Source organism: Peromyscus maniculatus, chromosome 12, assembly GCF_049852395.1.
Source record: "Peromyscus maniculatus bairdii isolate BWxNUB_F1_BW_parent chromosome 12, HU_Pman_BW_mat_3.1, whole genome shotgun sequence".
NCBI classification, from domain to species: domain Eukaryota; kingdom Metazoa; phylum Chordata; class Mammalia; order Rodentia; family Cricetidae; genus Peromyscus; species Peromyscus maniculatus.
The window spans coordinates 53500880-53522822 of record NC_134863.1 but is presented as its reverse complement, the minus strand read 5'-3'; the positions used below and the strand labels follow the sequence as shown (position 1 = coordinate 53522822).

At 35.3% G+C, this 21943-nt stretch overlaps 1 protein-coding gene across 1 annotated transcript in view; it reads left to right on the top strand.

The window, feature by feature from the left end:
* The window catches only part of Epha3 (EPH receptor A3), a 317591-nt gene that overhangs the window by 245744 nt on the left and 49904 nt on the right, over nucleotides 1–21943 (top strand). The window contains exons 6-10 of the mRNA XM_006981616.4: nucleotides 8178–8302; nucleotides 10409–10571; nucleotides 15272–15374; nucleotides 16493–16560; nucleotides 20570–20695. Of these exons, the coding sequence (XP_006981678.1) occupies nucleotides 8178–8302; nucleotides 10409–10571; nucleotides 15272–15374; nucleotides 16493–16560; nucleotides 20570–20695 (585 nt within the window). The remainder of the gene's footprint in view (nucleotides 1–8177; nucleotides 8303–10408; nucleotides 10572–15271; nucleotides 15375–16492; nucleotides 16561–20569; nucleotides 20696–21943) is intronic.

Below are 21943 nucleotides of genomic sequence, written 5' to 3'. Positions count from 1 at the left end.
CTGAGCTAGTCCTCTCGAAAATGTTCTGACCAGTTTGTAGTCCAAAGTCGATTTTTCCATGGTGTTAATAGGCTTAATGGCTTTATCATAGTCCATGTGGAATCATCATTGTAGGATCCTGTCATCTTTTTGAAGATTTCAAAGTCACTGTTAGGCATGGTCATGGTTTCCTGCAGACTTTTTTTTTTTTTTTTTTTTTTTTTTTTGCCTCCTCTGTGGTTTGGAGCAATCATAGTCTGATAAATGTCTGTCTCTCTCTCGGAACCATGAACATTCTTCCCTAGAACAGAAAATCTTCACAACAATTTCTCCCCACCATTTGTCTTGCCAAACTTTTCCAAACTGACCTTTGCCGATGCTTTCTTGTAACACGATGGTCCTGGCAATTCTTCTCTGAACCAGCAGCAGTAAACCCTTCGTCCCAGGTAGCAGCATCACCATAGTCACCAACACGATGAGAAGGAGCTGGCAATGTGGAGCAGTAGCCACTGCTTCCATGGTCCCACCACTGTTTGTGGCTCAGTCCGGGCCGAAGCTTCTCCCAAGCCTCCTTGGCCGGCCTCAAACTCGGGATCTTCCTGCCTCTGTATCCTTCAGCAAATCCTACCGGTGTGTGCCACCACAACCGCCTGAGTGTAGCTTGGGCCTGAGCTGGGGCTCACAAGGCCACAGGCAAACAGCTTTTTCATGAATTCGTAACACGAACGTTGGGCGCCAGATGTAGCAGGAATCTTAAAAGTTCTTATTAATAAAATCAATCCTGAGGCCAGTTATTGGGGTCCATGCTGGTAGATCAGAGAGACAGAACAAACCACAGCTATCTCACCTCGCCACTTCCTCAGCTGGTCCTGTTTCCTCAGACTGGAAGCTTCTGTGTCTTCATCCAGAATGAATCTCAGCTGTACTGTGTTGCTCCATAGCCTGAAAGCTTAACCAGGCCAAATGCTTAACCAGCCAAATGCCTAACCAGCCAAATGCCTCTAGTTTCTGGTCCTCACGCCTTATATATCTTTCTGCTGTCTACCACCACTCCCTGGGATTAAAGGCTGGCTTTCTGGGATTAAAGGCGTGTCACCATGCTTGGTTATTTCCAATGTGGCCTTGAACTCACAGAGATCCAGAGGGATTTCTGTCTCTGGAATACTAGGATTAAAGGTGTGAGTGCCACCATTTTCTAGCCTTTGTATCTAGTGGCTGTCTGTTCTCTGACCCCAGATAAATTTATTAGAGTACACAATATTTTGGGGAACACAATACCACCACACCACTGCCTATCTCTTTAGTTTTTCTCTTTTTCCTTGCTCTATACAGAATTTGAGATGTGATTATAAATTGTGATTGTAGACTCCAGACTTTATAACTATCCTCAAATCTTTAATATTCAATAGTTAACACTTCTAGTGTTCAAGATATGTAGGACTCAGATATCCAAATACCTATTCCACTCTAATGACCACCATTTATTTTCAATGCATGATATCTTAGACTGTTTTCTCTCAATAACAATGATTTGGTTGAGAAAATAACTTTTGTCTTTACTGTAGATTTCAGATAGCAATTTTTTCTCTTCTAATTATACATTTGGTATGAGTTTTGTTATTTTTAACATAGAATGCTGAAGAAAATTTATCCTTGAAAAGAACCGGACTCAAAGTATATTCTGTATTCTGTCAAAAGCTAACTAAGCAGTTTGACTAGAATTGAGCAAGACTGGCTAGAAGATTGAATAATATGACTACCTGGAAGATTAAATAATTAGCATCTAGTAAGAAGCTTTCATGATAAGATAAAAGAATATAGCAGTCAGGTGTGTCGGCATTCACCTTTAGTCAAGCCCCAGAAGGCTGAGGAAGGAGAACGAAAAGTGTGAGGATACCCAGGGATAAATTGCTGTAGATTACCCTTGTTCATGATTTCACTTCTCTTGGTCTCAGTAGCCTGACATTAACTGTGGCTTAAAATATTAATGGAAAATTCCAGGAATAAACAATTCATAAGTGTTAAATCATTCATGGTTCTGAGTGGTACGATGAAATGCCATGATATCTCTCTCTGACCCACCTGGGATTTGAATCATTTCTTTGCACACTATCTTTATATCCTAACATGCCACCAGCTTGTGAGTTACATAGCTGGTTCCATGCTTACCATGCAGACTGCTTGAGGACCATGGTGCCGACTTGACTTTAGGAACTTTGCATTATAACTAATGCATTATCTTCCCTGCTTTATAAATTAAAACCCTTCATACAATTGAATGTAAAGTAATATATATATATATATATATATATATATATATATATATATATATATATGCCACCTATATAATAGTGTTGTGCATGTTTTCAGATGTCAACTGAGGAGGTCAGGAAAGACAGCTGGTGTAAATGCTGACAGAGGAACACAGAACTGTCATTAAAACTTTATGTTTAAATAGGGAGCAATGAGTAAATGAGCAGTTATGCAGTTATATTGCAGACTTAAAGGAAGACTTAGGTTGTAATGGAATAAATTGTCTATCATACTGTGTACTACATTTGTGAAATGGTTGTGAACCCAAGAGATTTCCAAAGTCAACTGTTTAAAAATATAGATGTCTGGGTTTTTAATCTTGGAACTTATTAGCCCATAGCAATTAGGCATTATTTAACAGTTGAAATTCTGAGATATTGAAGAATCAGGAAGTGGATATTTCACTTGCTTCATGCACTGACAGCTCATTCAAATGTACAAAAAGTGGAAGTTCTGGACATTGTGAGATTAAAAGCATTAAATCCAATATGGGGCATATGATAGGCCCTGACCCAAAGCTGAAAAACTAGAATTGAACTGAAAGAAAATATGTCAGCCTTCAGAAGATGGAGATGATGGTAGGCCTGGAAAAGATACAAAGAAGTATACTCTAATACTATAAATGGGGTACACCAAAAATAGCGATGTGTGTGACCAAAAGGGGAACTCCAGAGAATGGCAAGTTATGGGAAGTTGAATTGGGGTGGGATGGATAGAGAACATTCAGCTATGAAAGATTATGCTAAATCAAACCCAGGAGTGTTTTCTGGATTTAATAGAAATGTTCATGTCTGAAAAATACTGCAAAGGAAATACTCTTCAGTGGGCATTGAAATGAATGTTAAAGAAAACTAAAGAAATAAAGATTTGGAAGGCATGTCTGACTCAAAAGAAAAATCTATCCACCATTTACTGCACAGCCTTTTCCCATAGAGATCATTTTTAAAGGTCTTGGCTCACTTAGACAAGAAATACTGAGCCCTTTTTGTTATTACTTTAACTTACACAAACTCCTGATCACAGAGATACCTCAGACGTTCATTAGAAATTCCCAAACCCAGAAAGAGGAAGGTCCCAATAAAAACAAACACGCCAAACCAGATCCTTTGGGAGTTGCATTTTAAAGTTTTTGTTTCCTGATTCGAAGGAAGGGCTGTATTTTAGTTACAGAAGAAGAGGACCTTCAGCTTGAAAAGCATCATAGTTCAAATAATGGACCCATCCCCTATCTGTCAGGGTTCATCTTGTCTCATACAGGTCACAAGCAAAGCATGCCCCATGTCTTACACAATAATTTCACACAGGAAAAATTTTCCCAGGCAAAACCTTTTGAAACAACACTGATATAACTAATTTTTCTGTTTTTTTTTTCTTCAGTACAGGGAGCCAGTGACATAGGTTACATTAGCCATAAAACTGTTGTCTTTCTTCTATAGATAATTGAAAAAAAATCTTTTAGAAAGTTTTTTTCCACCTTTAGGCTGGGTCTCAACTCTAAACTATTATGGGTTATATCTGCCTCTCTGTCACATGCCTGAATTCAACATTGCATGTTGCTGACTCAAAAGCATTTCCTTGCTTTGGAAAACCATCAAGAGAATCATTCAGCCCCAAATTTCCATAACGTTATGTCTCCTCACAACACAGAATGAAAAACACACACTGGCAGAAAATAAAGGGAGAAAACATCTATCTGTCCAGTCACCTGTTAAGGCCACAACAACTATTACTTTCATGGCTAATGAACCATAAGAACCATGCACAAATCCACTGTGGCAGGAGTTAAGAATTTATTACTACTCACTCACATATAAATCCAGGAGAGCTTCATGGAAGACAGTTAGTTGTGTGATGTATGAACCTGACCCCCTGTACCAACTTTACTACATTTTGCTTGTGTTTTAATTCTTTAAAGAAACATGAAGATAGTCAATATAAATTAGTTAAGTATATTATTGATGTAATGTCTTCCTCCTGTATTGGTTTATAAAGGACTCACCTACTAGTTTTACCCTATGACAGCAAAGCTAAAAGACATATTATCTTCCTTATAAATGCCAGTGAAACAGTTTCACATATCAAGACATATTTTATAGTAAGGAAAAGTTATTATCTTCACTTATTTCAAAATTTTCTCTCTACCTTGTTTTCTCAATACATTATCTAGTTAATGATATTTGTGTGTATAAAAACTTCTTAAAGTTATCGTATCCTCTTAAATGGGAGAATAACCTTAATTATCTTTTGCTTAGAGCATGTTAAAGACACACAGTTAAAATCCTATGTGAATTTATGAATGTGTTCCCCAGTAACTACTAGTTTGCCTACTCAGCATTCTCACAAAGAAAACACATACTATAGGTAGAATCTTGGACTTTCCACATACAAGGCAGCACTCTACCACAGAGTGACTTTATTCTTAATTTCTGTTTCTTCTGTTTTAGTTGAGCTTTGTTTTTTTTTCCCCTCAAATGCAACCATTGCTTTCATTGCTTCAAGTGGCAGTTTTGAGAAAACAGAGGCATCTGAAGAAAATTAGTCAAACTGATTCTATAATATAGACGCAGTACTGTATTATTTACACAGATGAATTAATGGACTGCTGAATATGGAATTTAGCAATTAAGACAAGTCACCATTCTTACCTGAAAACTAAAGAAATATAATTCAAATGGCTTTTTCATTAGTATTATAAATTGTTTTAGAGCATATGAAATATGAAAGAATTATGATTTAATATGTGAACTAAAAAGTGCTCTCAGAAACTTTAAAAAAAATTGATAAAATACAGTGTTCATAGAATTTGTCTTCCTGCATTATTTGGTTATGTCTGACCATTATTTACAAGGAGAGAGAAAAACAATTTCTGTTAATTATTTATTAATACTAAAATATTGATGAGCATTGCCTAAGAGTAATGAGCTTTCAGCTGGTGAACCGGGGTGGACGTGCTGCAGCACAGCCAGGAGAAGGGGCGTGGACTGAGAAAGCAGAGCAAATGACTTAACAGGGGCCTAAAAGCAGCAATCAGAAAAGGTTCATTTAACACGGAGATGGCACAAGCTTCAAGCAATTGCCTCTACTTAAGTAAGTGTGGGATTACAAAAGGCTATTTATTACAGTCCAAAGGGGCCCTGCAGCTTGCTCAAAAGCCTTTGAAGAAATCCAACAGTTACAAAGTCTTGCTCACTTCAGAAGCAGTAAAATTTGGGCAGACCCCAAAACTGCCTCTGAATGCTTTCATTACAAAAGGTTAATACAATCCTCCTCCTAACTTTTCCTGGACCTGAATTATTTTCTCTCTCAGCTATTTACAAGGAGCAATATTAGACCTGGTTATTTTTCAAAACTACCCTGACATGTATTTTAATCATAATGAAATATAATGTAGTTTCATGATGATACAGAATTCAATGTAAGGCTTCTTGTGCTTAAATGGAAAGGCTTTCAACATTAACTTCTTTGAAACATTCAGGAAGCAGGTATTAAACATTACTGTGTTAAAAGATTTGCTCCAGCAGAAAAACTATAGAAACTTCTCCATTGTTTGTATAAGAATTCAATGTGGTTCCGCCGGGCGTTGGTGGCGCACGCCTTTAATCCCAGCACTCGGGAGGCGGAGGCAGGTGGATCTCTGTGAGTTCGAGGCCAGCCTGGGCTACCAAGTGAGCTCCAGGAAAGGCGCATAGCTACACAGAGAAACCCTGTCTCGAAAAACCAAAAAAAAAGAATTCAATGTGGTTCCAAGGACATTGAGGGCTGTAGTTTTATTAGTGGTTGGATTACAAATTCATTTTTGCATTAGGGTAAGTAGAGAGAAAATAATTCTCAAATTTTCGACATAGCTGCTACTAATATGAATATGTTTATGTCAATTACAATGAAAATAACATATTTTGCTGGAAATTAACTTCAGGGCAGCAAAAGTGGGTAGAGGGCATTTTGCCTATTAAAACAGAATATTGAATAGATGAAGAGTAGGCCTGAGAGGTAAATGACTTAATTGACATAAAAAGATAACTATTTCTTAATGAGAAAAATTAAAATAAAATCAACTGATGCTTTCATTTAAAAAATTACATTTTTCCTTAGCATAAAATATTATATTTTCATTCCCAGGCCACTTGGGATAGTAGTGCTTTCATTAGAGCCTAAGGTAATATTGGGATCTAACAAACAAAAGGAAGAGGAGGGTGGAAATATATTGTGATGGATGCGAGCTGGAGTAGTTCAGTGATGAGTAGTGAAGGAAGCTTTACTTTTAGGAAAATAATAAACATGAGAGTCACCTGTCAATAGAGACAGTTTGAATGAAAACTTGGATATAAAGTTGTCATGTGGTGACTGCAGAAACACCCAATTAAGAACTAGTATGTAACCTAGTGATGTTCTCTCTGGTGGGAAGACAGACCTATTTCAAATAGTGCTTGATTTTGTAAGAATTGCTAAGAATTTATAGTTTCGTTTTATCCTTTGTCAGTATAATTTCAATATTTTGAAGCATCTAATATAACCAACCAAGTTATAATGACAGAAGAGCCCTGTATTGGTTGCTCTTGGATGATGTCAGAAAACATTGTTTTTAAAAGTCAGAAGCAAATAAAATCGGTCAAGCATTTATTTAATTTTATCAAATTATACACAGAAGTAATCAATGAATGGGTGAGGGCAAGTTTCTTTTTTAGAGTTAAGTGCACTAATAAATTATAAAAGAAAAGGATAAAATAGTACTATTTTTGTAAACCTGAATAAATAAGTACTATTTTTGTAAACCTGAATAAATAAACCTGAATAAATAAATAAATTTTGTATAAGGATGATAACATAAAAAAACTAAACATTGCTAAAAATAATTAAAAATTGCTTCGTTCATAATGAATGGATTTCAGTGGCTAATGTATCTAAAACTTCCTGAGTTTTTGCTTGGTGTTTTTAATGCAGAGTAGTATATTCAATTAGGGCAGAGGGCCATTGCTCCCAGCAAGGCATTTCAGTTATCTTGGGAAACAAGACTTGTAAGTACCAGGATGGACAGAATGTATTTTTCTTCTTAAAGAAAGGATTCTAAATGGAAAATTTCTTCAAATACATTTCATCTTGTTAGAAATGAAGATGCCTGTATTATAACTGTCCTACATAGATGGGTTTCTATTACTATTTCATGATTTGCATAACGTATGTAGAATCACCATTAAATAAGGTATTTAAAAATGTTTCAGCATATTTAACACATATAGCAATCTTTTTATATTTTTTATTAATTTTTTCTTAAGAGATGAAAATTTAAAAGTAGAATATTATTCCTTGAATATGTATTTTTATTCATGTAATTTATGTTAGAAGTCAAGATTTACTGTAATATGTTATGTTTCATATTTAATGTATAATACACTAAATACTACCATTACCTGTGGATATCATGGGACTCCTTGTACATAATGGATTCCAGTCCACTTCCAGAGTTGCACATGAAAATGTTATCAATGAGAATGAGCTGAAGAATCTGGCATTAATAACTTTGCAACATTATAACAAATAGGTAGTCCTGATGTTTAGTTCCATGTTTTAATGCATCAAGTATATTTCACTGCTTACATTATAGTAGCAGATTGAAAACATCTGCTCACTTGCCACTAGTCCACCAGCAGGAGAAAATTTCAGCTCATTTTCTATAGGCTGTCCTGCATCAGGGATGCAATCCAGCTGCTGGAGCAGCACAGGAGGCCAGATTAATACACGAGAGCCTTGGAAATGGGGGGGGGGGGGGGGAGGGGAGGCCTTCTTGCCAAAGATTAGAGCAATGGAAAACTCCCTGTGCTTGATACCTTCTCTCTGTATTCTTAATCCTCACTCCTCACTCTCTCCTCCCTTTATCTATTTTACAGCTCCATCACCTGTCGTGACAATTAAGAAAGACCGGACCTCCAGAAATAGTATTTCTTTATCTTGGCAAGAACCTGAACACCCCAATGGAATTATCCTGGACTATGAGGTCAAATACTATGAAAAGGTAGGGGAAAAGGTGTTACAGGGTGAGATTGGGTAGAGGAAAACCGTGTTGTCTCATGACACACTCTTTCAAATATCCCAGTGATGTTGCTTATGAGTGGTAGAGACCTGTTTATAACATGGTCATGTGACCTCTCTAATTTTTTTTGGTAGAAGAAGTTTCAAAAACGTCTTGTCAATTTCTCTTTTTCTCTACAGCAAATAGTAATATTAAGGATGTCACTTTCAAATGTAAGCCAGTTAGTAATGGCAATAGACAGGGCATTTAAGTCTGTTCTCATCAAAACTCCTGCTATAACAGTACTTTTATAGTGATTCCTCAGACAACTGATAAACATCATTTTAAAAAAAATTAGATAATATAGGATAAAAATTCTAGGCATTAAAAATTGTGCATACATAAATTTAATATTTAGACTACACACACACACACACGATGCACTTTTAGCATCCAGACATGAATTTAAAAATTATTCCCAAATAAATATTTTGAATGTTTTAGTAAAACTTTTCCCATAAGATCTATCTTCTTTTATGCTTACTTTGCTAATGGGAATAAATAGTGCCTAGTTTTGAGTATGAGAGCAATGATTTTTTTAATGAGTAAGTTAATGATGTAAAAATATATTCGACTCTGTTCATTAATGTAGTAGCTCAGATATCATCTGATCAGTATCCTTAGTTAATGAGCACCTGTAATTATGAGCTAGAGAGATGGTTCATTTGGCAAACAGTTTGATGTATAAACATAAGGAGCAGAGCTCAGATCCCCAATAAGACGCAAAAATCCAAGTGTAAACATGTACCCGAAATCCCTGAAGAACAGGAAAGGTGGATACAGCAGGGTACCTAAGGAGTGTTGGCAAGTTCATCTAGCCATTCATTCAGTTAGCTTCGTGTTCAGCGAGAGGCCCTGTCTCAAAGATAATGTGGCAAGCAATTGAGAAAGACAATCAATGTCAGTCTTTGGCCTCTGCAAATACACAAACTCAAAGGAAAGGAAAGTGAAAAAGAAGTATCTGTCCAATTATCACGTGAACATATTCAAGAAGGAAAATAAACTTCTACATCTATTCATGTTTTAAACAGTACTTGATGAAAGGAATTTTAATGTGCCATATAAACCAGGTAGAGCAGTGGTTCTCAACCTTCCTAATGCTGCAACTACTGAATACAGTTTCTCATGTTCTGGTCACCCTTATCCATAAAATTACTTCATTGCTACTTTCGTAACTGTCATTAAGCTACTGTTATAATCATAATGTTAACATATGATATGTAGCATATCTGATCTGCAACTCCAAAGGGGTTGCAACTTGCAGGTTGAGGATCGCTGCTCTAGAGGAAGCTGTGATTTTTTGGGGGGAAGTACTTTTTTTTTTTTATTTTGGGAAATACTTCTAGATTTTGATGTGAAAATACTCAAAATATTCATCTCTAATCAATTTCAATTAGTTACATTAAATGTGATATAGATATAGGTATACTAAGATAAATGATTTAAATGATTAAAAGTTTATTATTATTATTATTATTATTATTATTATTATCATTATTATTATTTGGTTTTTCCAGACAGGGTTTCTCTCTGTAGCTTTGCGCCTTTCCTGGAACTCACTCTGTAGCCCAGGCTGGCCTCAAACTCACAGAGATCCGCCTGGCTCTGCTTCCCACGTGCTGGGATTAAAGGCGTGTGCCACCACTGCCTGGCAAAAGTTTATTTTTTTTTTATATTCTAAGATTAATATAAGTATTTACTATTGGATATTCATGGGATATTTTTCTTCCATTTAACTCAGAAGAGGTATTGTATTTATAAGGTTAATCTTAGAATTAATTTAAAGTTTTATATCAGCTTTGATTTTGAAGAGAAGGTATATTCATAAGGATATTAGATAATTCACAAGAGTGAAAGCTAATCTTTCCTGCTTTCTGTACAGGATGTAAATCGTCCCATACAAATTAGTCTGATCATTTGTACCCAAATAATTAAATAGTTAACATGACATCTTTAAGCTTTTTATGCTTTATGACAAAATCCTAGGTATCTACTATGATAGCAGTATGAAGATTTGATATTAACATGATTTTTTTTCTTACTCCAAAGCAGGAGCAAGAGACGAGTTATACCATTTTGAGGGCAAGAGGCACAAATGTCACTATTAGTAGCCTCAAGCCGGATACTATTTATGTATTTCAAATTCGAGCTCGGACAGCAGCAGGATATGGAACCAACAGCCGCAAGTTTGAGTTCGAAACTAGTCCAGACTGTATGTATCACTTTGGTTTACGATGAGAAGTGGGGTACTGCAAAAACCTGATCAATTGCTTTTAACATTAGCCAAAAGTCATAAAGTGTAGGTCTATTGAGAGGACTTTTAGCAAGTTGTATGTTCTTGTGTGTGGTGTTATATTGATGTAGTTGTAGATCTGTGTCCTTTTCCCTTTTAAGAGTTAAATTTATTTTAACTCCTGGAATTTTGTTAATTAGCAATAATTAACAGTTTAACATTAGGTTTGTTTTAATCTTTAATACACCCTATGCATACAAACTAGAGAAAATGACTTTAAATTTTTAAAAATGTGCATAGAGCTTCATTTGTATCCATAAGCAATTTGAATAGATTATCCATTTCACTCAAGGTGGATAAAATTTCTCTAAATTGGCAAACATTTTTCTCAATAACTTTTCTTGAAATGTACCTCTTATTTTAAAAGTCCTCTGCTATAATAGAATTGCTCAAAGGGTACTTATCATTACTACAGTGCTAACACAAAATAAATGTAAGTGAAAGATTTATTCTACAGAATCACAAATGAGATTAAAATTAATTGAGAGCAAAATTTAAACACATGTATACATAATTACATATGCATGTGTGTGTTGAGAGTGAGGCATACTGGAAAAACTTGTTATAGGATAATAGTCATTAGTGTATTACATGGATTTTATCCCATGGAACAAAGAAATTTAATGATAAGGACTATTTTTGTATAAGATATGATTCACTGTATCTATAGTGAATAGATATTTTAATTACAATAGAAAAACACATATGACACTAACAGTTTTATACTGCCAAAGCCACAATTATGAAAATAGCCCTCAGAGATGATCAAAGATCCACACCAGTCAGACCCAAATTATCCCGGAAAGAGCCATGAGGCTCAGAACTCTACTGAAGAGAAACCTTATAATCTCTTCTGACCATTCTAATTTCCCATTTTTTCGGGCACTTGCATTTTCTATTTTCTAAATATTTTTGTTCAACTGTAAAAATCACATTAAACTGGTATAGTGATCTATCTATGACTAGTGAAAACACACAGGGGTAATAACATGATCTGAGTTATTCAGGTATACTAATTTAATAGTGCTGGGGCTCACATCCTTGGGCAAAATGTCAATGTGCCTCTATGGATTCTAAGTTTCCATGTAAATAGATTAGGGACACATATATATGCTCCCACTCTTTTGTTATGTCAAAACAGCACTCATCCTATTTAACCCTTTCTTTTCCACATTAGTACATTAGCAACAGCATGGATTAAAATGAGAAGAGCACACCAATTGACCACTCAATACCAAATGGTCAGCCCTGAAAGCATACACACAAGTAACATTATACAATTTAGGAATTATATTTAGGAATATATATGTATATGCATAAATGCATAAAACAATTCACAAAAAAAGAGGCCATGAATTTGAAAGGAAGAAGGGGGATATGTATATGGGAGGCTTCGGAGGAAACAAGGGAAAGCGAAAATGATGTAAAGTTATTATAATCTCTAAAATAAAGGAAAAAAAGAGATGTGATTTTTTTGCACAGTTTAGATAAATTCTAGGAATAATGCATGTTTTGAGCAGAGAACTCATATCTTAATCCCATGGCTGAGAAGAGAAGAGACAGAGCATTTTATCTCCTTATCATTTCCTTTTTCTGTCTCAGTGAGCTACCTTAAATCAATTACTCTATTAAAATAGTCCACAGAAATTTTAAGTTATTGGTCATTAAAAATTAATCATACAGAATGAAGAGTAGAGTTGTCATCATGTGTTTATTAGCATTATGGAACCCAGGTTAAGCTGTTTACCAACTAATCACACACCTGTAGCCAGTGGACAGGAATACATATGGCAAGCGGATAGAAAGATACAATTTCAAGAGCAAGGGCTTGATGGAGAGGTACATGAAACATCAAAAGGTGGGATGCACTAGACAGGGGGAAGACTAGAGAGGAACTGCATATAGATTGGACAGTCTCATCACATCAGGAAGGAGCTAAACTGGATCCAGGATCCTTTACTGGTCCCACATCCCCAGATTTCAGCATTCCTGTCCCTGTTCTATTTAGTCACCATGGAGGAGATGGTCTATGCTGGAAGATGGCAGTGGATACTACAAGTGCAGCAGCTAGAGGCTGCTTGTTCCCTGTACTCTGTGCAGTAGAAATATCTGAGCCTGAGCCCACAGTCCCCTTTATCACCTGTACTGTGCTGAAAGCAATAGGAAGCTAGATGCACAAGATAAAGGGCTTACAACACTTTACACTCTGGTGTGATCGCCATCCCACTCCAGTCTCTTTTCTCAGATGCATAGGGGACTCTAGGGAACATAAGAACAGCTGCTCTGCCCTGCTTCTTATCTTGCATCTGTTAACTGCTCCTGAGAAACAGCTTGGTTTTGGTTTGTTTGTTTTGTTTTGCTGTTTTTTTTTTTAATTGAAAATGAAGTTATTTTCATACAATATATTCTGATCAGAGTTTTCCCTCCTCATTTCTTCCTAGAGCCTCCCTACCTCCCCATCCTTCCAATTATGCTCTCTCTCTCTCTCCCTCTCCCTCTCCCTCTCCCTCTCCCCCCCCCCCCTCTCTCTCTCTCTCTCTCTCTCTTCTCTCTCTCTCTCTCTCTCTCTCTCACACACACACACTCACTCTCTGATGAAATTTTGATATATCCTCATGCCCCCATTTTCTATTTTGAGTCAAAATTTCATCATGTGTTCAATCACCATTTTGCCAGCACAATGAAATATGCAAACATTAGCTTGCACAGTGCTTTCCCAGGAACTTTGAGCATTTTGAAAACCTGCAGATTAGGATGCTCATGAACTTTGTAATGTGTGAAAGCAGAGACTTGGGCCCTAAATCTAAATGCCTTGTTTAAAACTTGTACTCAGTCCTGAAGGTGTCAGAAACCAAGAATTTGTGTACAATAATAGTACAGCAGACTGGTTTTATAGAAGAAATATTTGAATGGTGAGGGAAAAGAGAAGAAAGGCAAATAGAGAATGATTTTGAGCTCCTAATTATAATCTAGAAGACAAGTGAAGACACAAAATACTGTATGGAGAGTATTCAGTATTTGGAATTATCAATGTGCAATTATCAGGAGTGAAATGAGGAGTAGACTTCATAATTGAAGTCTTGCTCTTATATAGTTAGATGCATACTCTGGAGCCAGGACCACCATCATCATCTGGGATCTCATAAGCAATGTCCACAGCCTTAACTCTGGTTCCACAATGCACAACCGGAATTTACTTCATCCCTCAGTGGTTTGTTGTTTACATTACAGTTAGAGAAGCATTGGTCTTAGGAAAAATTCTATAAACTGTAATTGGGCAAATAAATAGTTGAGTCTATGTGTACATACAATCTCTATTGATGGTGCTCACTTTAACAAAATGAGTCATTCCCAATTGTGTCTATGTTCCAATGAATATTTATTAATGAACATAGAAAATTGAATTTCATAGAACTGTCAAATGTTATAAGATTTTGCTCTTTTGAATTTTTTATACTTACCACAAAAAAGTAAAGCTGTTTTAGATGAGAGCTGTATATAATCTGGAAGATGAGTAGATTTGGCATTAGAGTCATTTCTACTTGCCTCCTTTCTAAATTAATGAATCAATGAATGATGGGCTATTTAAGAAGACAGGAAACATAGGGAGAGTTTGTTGGTGATGTGATGTACACAAATCAGCATTTCATGATTTTAGTGTTCTTCAAATTGTATTTGAAACTGACAAAAAATAATCATGTATATATAGCAAGTATGTATAAACTATGCTTATATTTATATTAAAATATTTAATAGGTTAAGCTCTTAGAATTAAAAATTATCTTCTTACATCCTTCATCTTTTGTAGTGAGGGATTTTAATATGTAACATGTTATAATAGCTGTAGTTACATTAGCATGAGTTTGAAAAGTCCCTTCCATCTGGAACTTGGTTCCCACATACCACATTTCCTCTTATCACTCTCTCTGAGCCTCTGATATCTGCACATCTTCTAACTATATGAGTCTAACTTTTATTAGACTCTGTGTGTGTGTGTGTGTGTGTGTGTGTGTGTGTGTGTGTGTGTGAGAGAGAGAGAGAGAGAGAGAGAGAGAGAGAGAGAGAGAGAGAGAGAGTGAGAGAGAACATGAAGTATTTGTCCTTTGCCTGAGTTATTTCAGTTCATACAATACCTCCCAGCTTTATCCACACTGCTGTAAATGAAACTTGTCTTTGTTATGAAGCCATACCAAGTTCAAAGGAAGATTCTTCCCAAAGCTCATTTGGTTTCTTACTGGAAACTCTACTTGTTCACTGTGATGGGGCAGTGACTTCTGTTTTATCCAATGGGTTTCATGCCAATATAGACAGACTTAAAACTGGCCACCATATTTTATATGTAGACACTCAAGTAATGTTGATGGTATGAAAACAGAGTAATTTATTATTAAACCAAATACATTAATGAGAAATTATGTTAAAAATTATAAGAGGTGTGTCTCTTTTTTGTTTGAAATTCAGCGAATTTCTCCAGTATTATTTCTGAAAGAGTTTCTATTTCTCAGATAAAAACTATTTCTCAGATAAGAGCAGGGTGTAGGAAGAATTTATAGTCACTGTCATGTAGTCAGTCATGGTGGTAATGTTTGTTCTTATATTTCTTTCCTTCAATCTCACAGCTTTCTCCATCTCTGGTGAAAATAGTCATGTGGTAATGATCGCTATTTCAGCAGCAGTGGCCATCATTGTCCTCACTGTTGTCGTTTATGTTTTAATTGGGAGGTGAGTTGATTTTGCTGAACTATTGACCTTAACTGTGGTTTTCTCATTGTCCTGAGTTTCTTTAGAATGTGAAGAGTGTGTACTCAAAAAAGTCATTGAAAAGATTAGAATGTTTCTGTTCTAGATCCTTCTGTTTGTATTTTCATCTATTCTTCCTTTCAGTTTTATTTCTACATTTTAAAAAATTTTTGAGATTAGAGTATGTTTACAATATTTCTTCCTTTCTTTTTCTCCCTCCAAAGCCTCCCACAATCCTCTCCTTTTTCTCTGTCAAATAATGGTCTCGCCATTTCATTGTTATTGAATGCATATATGTATATACATATATTCCCAAATATAACCTGTTTAGCCTATACGATATTTCTTGTATGTATGTTTTCAGGGCTAACAGTTTGGTATTAGATAACCAGTTGGTGTGCTCTTCCCTTGGAAAGACGGTTTCTCCAGCTCCCCGTATTCCTTCCTTGCCTGTAGTTTGTGTATATGTATGTATGTAGGGTTGAGGCCTCATGGGCTTTCCACTGTCCACTTGAGCATGTCTACTGTTATTTTCTTTGTCTAGCCCATGTTTAGGGGGTCATGTCGATGAGACTTTGTGGGTGTAGCTTCCAACATCACCCTGTCACAACAAACACCCCAATCTCCATTAGTTCTAATCCTCACCCTCTAACTCATAACACTTCTTTTGACCCCACTCCTAGTCTCCACCTTCTTTTTCCAATTATCCCCTCACTCTTCAAATAACCCCAGATTTTCTTGACACTTTCTCACCCTAAACACTGGTAACAGGCCACAGCACTAATCATTACCAACGGAGACTTTACCCTTTATTCATTCCAACAGTAGTTGTTAAAAATACTATAAACACATTCTAACGCTATTATAAAAACTGAACTGGAGGTGTCTGCTCAGTGGGGAGGCAACTCTACATATCTCCTCATTAGGCAGCCTTCCAGGGTCCCCCCAAAAAGAAGCTTTTGGTGGAGGACTTAGAAATATAGCATCAGTTAAACTTTCACTAAAGTATTGTTTCAAGGGAAAGCTTTATTGGGGGGTCTTTACACAATCTGAGAATGGATAATGCATTTATGTATTTTCTTGCTTTGCTTTGCCTCTAGGTTCTGTGGCTATCACAAGTCAAAACATAGTTCGGATGAGAAGCGGCTTCACTTTGGGAATGGGCACTGTGAGTTTCCAAACTTTGTTTTAACAATTCAGCTTTAGCAGTTGTTGATTTATGATTGGGTAACCTCCCTTCAACAAAAAAGAATTATAAAGCAGTCTTATGAGGGGAAAATAAGCAAATTAAATTTATTTTAGAAAGAGGAGGAAATCCATGGCTCTACATTAAGCGATTTTTCCCATGGCTGCATTTCAGCATACTTAAAGTGAAGGGTAACCTGTGGTTTATGTTCAAATAATGTCTGTCATGAGTCCTGAGAACTGTAGTCAACTTTGCATGGCTGAAATGAAAGCATATCCTCAACTTCTTCATTAGTAATTCTGGGCAGAAATCTGAATAGGAGCATTTTCCCTCTCTTGACTGCCAAGTAAATATAAACAACCAATGTTTATGTGAAATGCCTTACTCCATTTGTTCTTCCAACCAGGAAAGAGCTTTTAGAATAAACTGTTTATTTTAAGTACGTGTCATCCGATTGGTAGGAAAGACAAGATTTTTCCTCTCAATTTCTATACCAACCAATTTTAACCTCTAGTAATAGAAATACACTTTTCAGTAACAAAATGTTTGCATCTAACAAAAAGATGTGTTTTTTTTTTCTTATTCCCTCTGGTGAAATGAATCATTTCATGTGTCTACTTTTCCAAATCAGCTTTATTCAGGAGGGCAAATACTAATCAATGGCCTTCAGAGGAATGGCAAGATCTCATGGAAGTTAACAAAAGTCCAGACTGATACTCACTTGTCTGAAATATCTTCATAGAAGTAATAATGAAGTCTTGTAAGCAAGAATTACTTTAGCATTTGCTATTGCCTTTTAAAAATGTCTCCAAATAGAAAGGATGCTTGCTATAAGTTACTTATTTGGAGATCTAAAAAAATTATCATTGTAGCTATAACTCATGTAAAAACAATTATTTCCTAGTCTGCATGTAGAAAGCAAACAATAGATTAGAACAAAAGAGAAAAGAATGTTTAAGAAAATGTAAATTTATGTGTGGAAGCAGTACAAGAGTTTGCAGACACAGTATTTTTTTGTCCATTTCATTGTACAGTTGTAACAAAATATTCATTTTATAATAAAACACCAAGGTTTTAGCTTAATTCAATGCCATATCTATGCAGGTTACTCCAACTCAGGTAAGCTAGCTTACCAAATATACTTTGTGAAATCATCAAATTACAGAAGAGTGGGCTTCTGTTTTTTTCATAGTTTGACTATGTTGGGCCATTTGATTCTTATGAATTCTTCTTAGTTAGAGGTGGATGGTTACTGGGACTATTTTCTATACTGGACCATGCTGACTTAACTATCTTTACGGGGATCATAAGCCTTATGAATATAGACTTTGATAAATGTCTGTCACCAATTCCATGTAAGTTCTAGTATTTTACCTTTGTTTTTTATGGCTGAGTTTCTTAAAACATTTTTTTTCAATGCACCATATCTTTACAATAGACAAAATTTAAAAAGAAATGCGTATTATCTCGGCTTTAAAACTGTAAAGCAACTACATGCGTGTCATAGACTTTCTGCCTCTCAATACTACAGCTGGTTTATTTCAGACCATTTATTTGGTATTACTTTAAAAAGCTCTAGCTATGAACTATTCCCTCAAGCCTTGTTACAAATCCTATAATGTTGCTTCAAAAGAAAAGAAATGTGTTTTGCCTCTTAAGATCCTGTCCCCTTGCCCTTACTGCTTGGGCATTTTTTTTTCACTCTTTTTTTTTTCTGTCCTTAGGGCAACTCATGCTGGTAAAATGGAAATGTAAATTATTGTGTTTGCACAGAATGAGCTGTAAAGTAGTGCAGCTTAACACGTGCGCATGTGTTTATTATCTGGTTTTCATGGCAGAGCCCAGTTACCCTGTATGGTGCCCTTAATTATTGGTGTGAAGGGATTACTTGCATTGCTGCCCAAACCTCCTGGTTCCTAGAATGTCAAGGGTGAGCAGTTAAAAATCAACAGCCAAAGTCCCTAGCGAACAGACCATTTTACTCATGGGTGTGTGTTTATGTTTATAATTTTTCACAAATGTCATGTGGATGGAAAATCAATTTACTTTATGCTAACTAATAGAAGTGAATGTGATTGATTTTGAGGGAAGAATGATTATCCAAGCTCCATATTATTTAGTGAAACATATTTTTTTCTCTAGTGTTGACTTTAAAAACTCAGTTGAGAACTTTTTAAAGCAGCAGTTTATTTTTTTTAAATTTTCAGACATTGCATTTCACCAATTAAATAAATTCTAATGCCAGAAACTCCCCCTAAAATGAACTTTATTCTTCAAATGTAACAAGGTCAAGGATTTGCAATTATTTAACAAAAATATTCAACCTTATATAATGTTCAAAATGTTATTTTCTTTAAGAGAAAAGCTAGGTTCTTTTACTGTTCAAACATAGAGGCAGATCAAAATACATCAGAGAATCAGTAATCTAAAGTGAGTATTTAAATGCAACCAAACTCTGACAAAAGCTAAAAGATTCTAACACATATTTACTTCCTAAAATATTATAGTAACTCAATGGTTTCCAAATCAAGAAATGCGTAACAGTTTTTCTTAGGCACAGTGTCTGAGTATTGATAGTATTGATAGGAGCTGTATTAGCTTACTATTAAAAATAATAGATCCTTGTGTCAATTTTTTGACACCATTCATTTTTATAGAAAAGAATAATAGTTTTACGGAATAAATCAGCCTTAAAGAACAAATATACTATGAAATGTTGGGCTCACTGGTGATGCTCTACTGTGTTACCTTTAGCACAACCGCTAGCACTTGTATAATGCTCGGTAAAGCTAACTCTAACATCTATTGGGTCTATACAATCCTTAGTCACATGTTTGGAAAAGAGATGCTCCAATTCTAAAGTAATTTTTGGAAATTACGGTGTCTGATTTTATTTTATTTTTTTAAATGAAAAGAAGATGTCCTTCTATATTTAAGTGTAATTAAACAAAAAGCTAGATCTTTTAAGCATCCATGGTTCATATTAAAACAATATGATTCATGTTACCAAAATTAAAATCATCTATAATGTCAACAAATGTAATGTGGCAATCAATTTTCATCCTTAGAATATGTTCATGGATTGATCTTATGTTCTTGTTTGAAAAGTTTTCCTTTTAGAGAAAGATTGTTTGAACATTCCTCTATGTTACCTTTTTTCCAAATGTAATCATTTTTTCCAAATCCCGTAATACTAAATAATATGGAAAAGATTTACTTATGGATTGTTTTATATTTTATTTATAGAAAGCCATGAGATGTTCACATTCAGAATAATTCAATAAATAAATATAGCATGAAGTTACATGTATGATTTATACTTGAGACAGCATTTCAAAATAACTATTAAGCTTATAAGCAATATTTATGTTGATTTTAGTTATGTTGAAAGTCATATGTGATTTCTGTCCACTGATAGTATCCTGGTATGTACATAAAATATACAGCCTAACTTAAATTTTCAGTTCAGATAGGTGAACTCATTTGTGAATAAATAAAACCACAGTAGTATCGGAGATGTTTTGCTTTCTGAAATAGTTTAGTTAATGCATACTTCAGTCTCTCTTCTGCCTCTGGAGCATATTTGTGTGTTTTGATTTATTATCAGATAGTACACAGCAACAGATATTTGGCTAGTCCTGTGCTTCCGAATCAGACATGTTTAGTAGCACAGTGGCACGATGACATTTAATAGTAATTACCTTGCCTACTCATGTCCTTGTCATCTTCCTTCTTGAGACCTGCATTTCAATGCCCCCTCCCATTGTTTTAGCAGGGAGGATATCGTAGTTTTGCTTCCATTTTATGGTATATCATAGACAACTTTTTAAATTTTTTCTTCACTTACTGCAACATTTATATCAGATTTTAATTATTACAGAGTAGTATTCAGTAGACTAAAGATCAATACAACTTAATAGAGTAAAGATGTTTTCAGTTACTAACGTTATGAAATTCACTCCATAAAATCATTCTTTTCTTTTTATAATAGTAAAACTTCCAGGTCTCAGGACATATGTTGATCCACATACATATGAGGACCCTACACAAGCTGTTCATGAGTTCGCAAAGGAGTTGGATGCCACCAACATATCCATCGACAAAGTTGTTGGAGCAGGTAACTAACATTTCAATAGCTCTCCTAACAAGTTGCTAGTCATGAGTTTTCAACTAGCAGTAAGAATGCTACATGAGGAAAACAAGCTTGCTAACTTTTTTGAGACCTATGTATATTCCTATGGAGAAAGTAATTTTCTGATTTCATGATCAAAGACAGGCAATAAAAAATGCACCATTTAGTGGAATGCAATGATTTCAAAGGTGCCAGACTTACCGTCTCTCGTACCGTGGCTGCCTTTCATTTATTGAATTCTGGGGACAGCAGTAGCAGCGGCTAAAAGCTGATCATGTGTCACAAAGCTACTGACTAACTGGGGACAGCAGGATAAAAGTGAGTCTTGTGATAAACAAGACTAGTAAATGTAAATCTTGATTTTGATTTTAAATGTCTCTTTCAAATTCAGAGAACCAACAATCAAAAATAAAAGGCTGACACATTTGGCATAAATTCCATATGACTGTTTTGAGTGTATGTTTTAAATAATGTGAAATACATCACTTGAGTACTCACCTCATAGGTTTTTCCACAAATGGCACTAAAGCTCTCTGGAAGTGTTCAGATAACCCCATGAAAGGAAAGGAACTCCTGTTCTTGCTTTTTGTTCTACGTTATGGTGCAATTCCTATTTTCCCAACATCTGTAGTGACATATTCTAACTTGAGTTCGGGAAAACAATTGGTTACTCAAATATTGCTCCTTCATTCTTTCCACTCCGAGGAATACTAGAGTTATAGACTATTGCCAGGAAGAAAGGATTAGTTCTTGCTGGCTTCCTTCAGTGGCTTTGTCAACTTACAGCATAAGTCATTGCTTTGGAAACAATGGAGAATTTCTTTCTCAACATAAGGTGAAGTCAGGGCTTAAAACTTCCTGAAGAGACTGTACACAATTTGTTGTGATGGAGCTGGTAAGTCAATAGAATATTCTGCTATTTTGTAGGTCAAACCACTCATTCGCGAAAAAAAAAAAAAAAAGTAAGTAAGTAAGTAAATAAATAAATAAATAAATAAATAAATAGAAGATTATCACCCTTCTTTCTAACCGGTACAAAAGGCACTATACTCGAGAAAATCACAGCAACATAAGACCATAAACAGACAAAATTATCACACAGTTAATTAAAACACACTTTAAAATAACCTCTTTCTGGTTACTACAAGATTAATTTGAAATATGATACAATACAGGCCTAATAATCTGTAAAACAATAGGAAGAGATTCTGTGGGAGGCACTATTTTGTAACA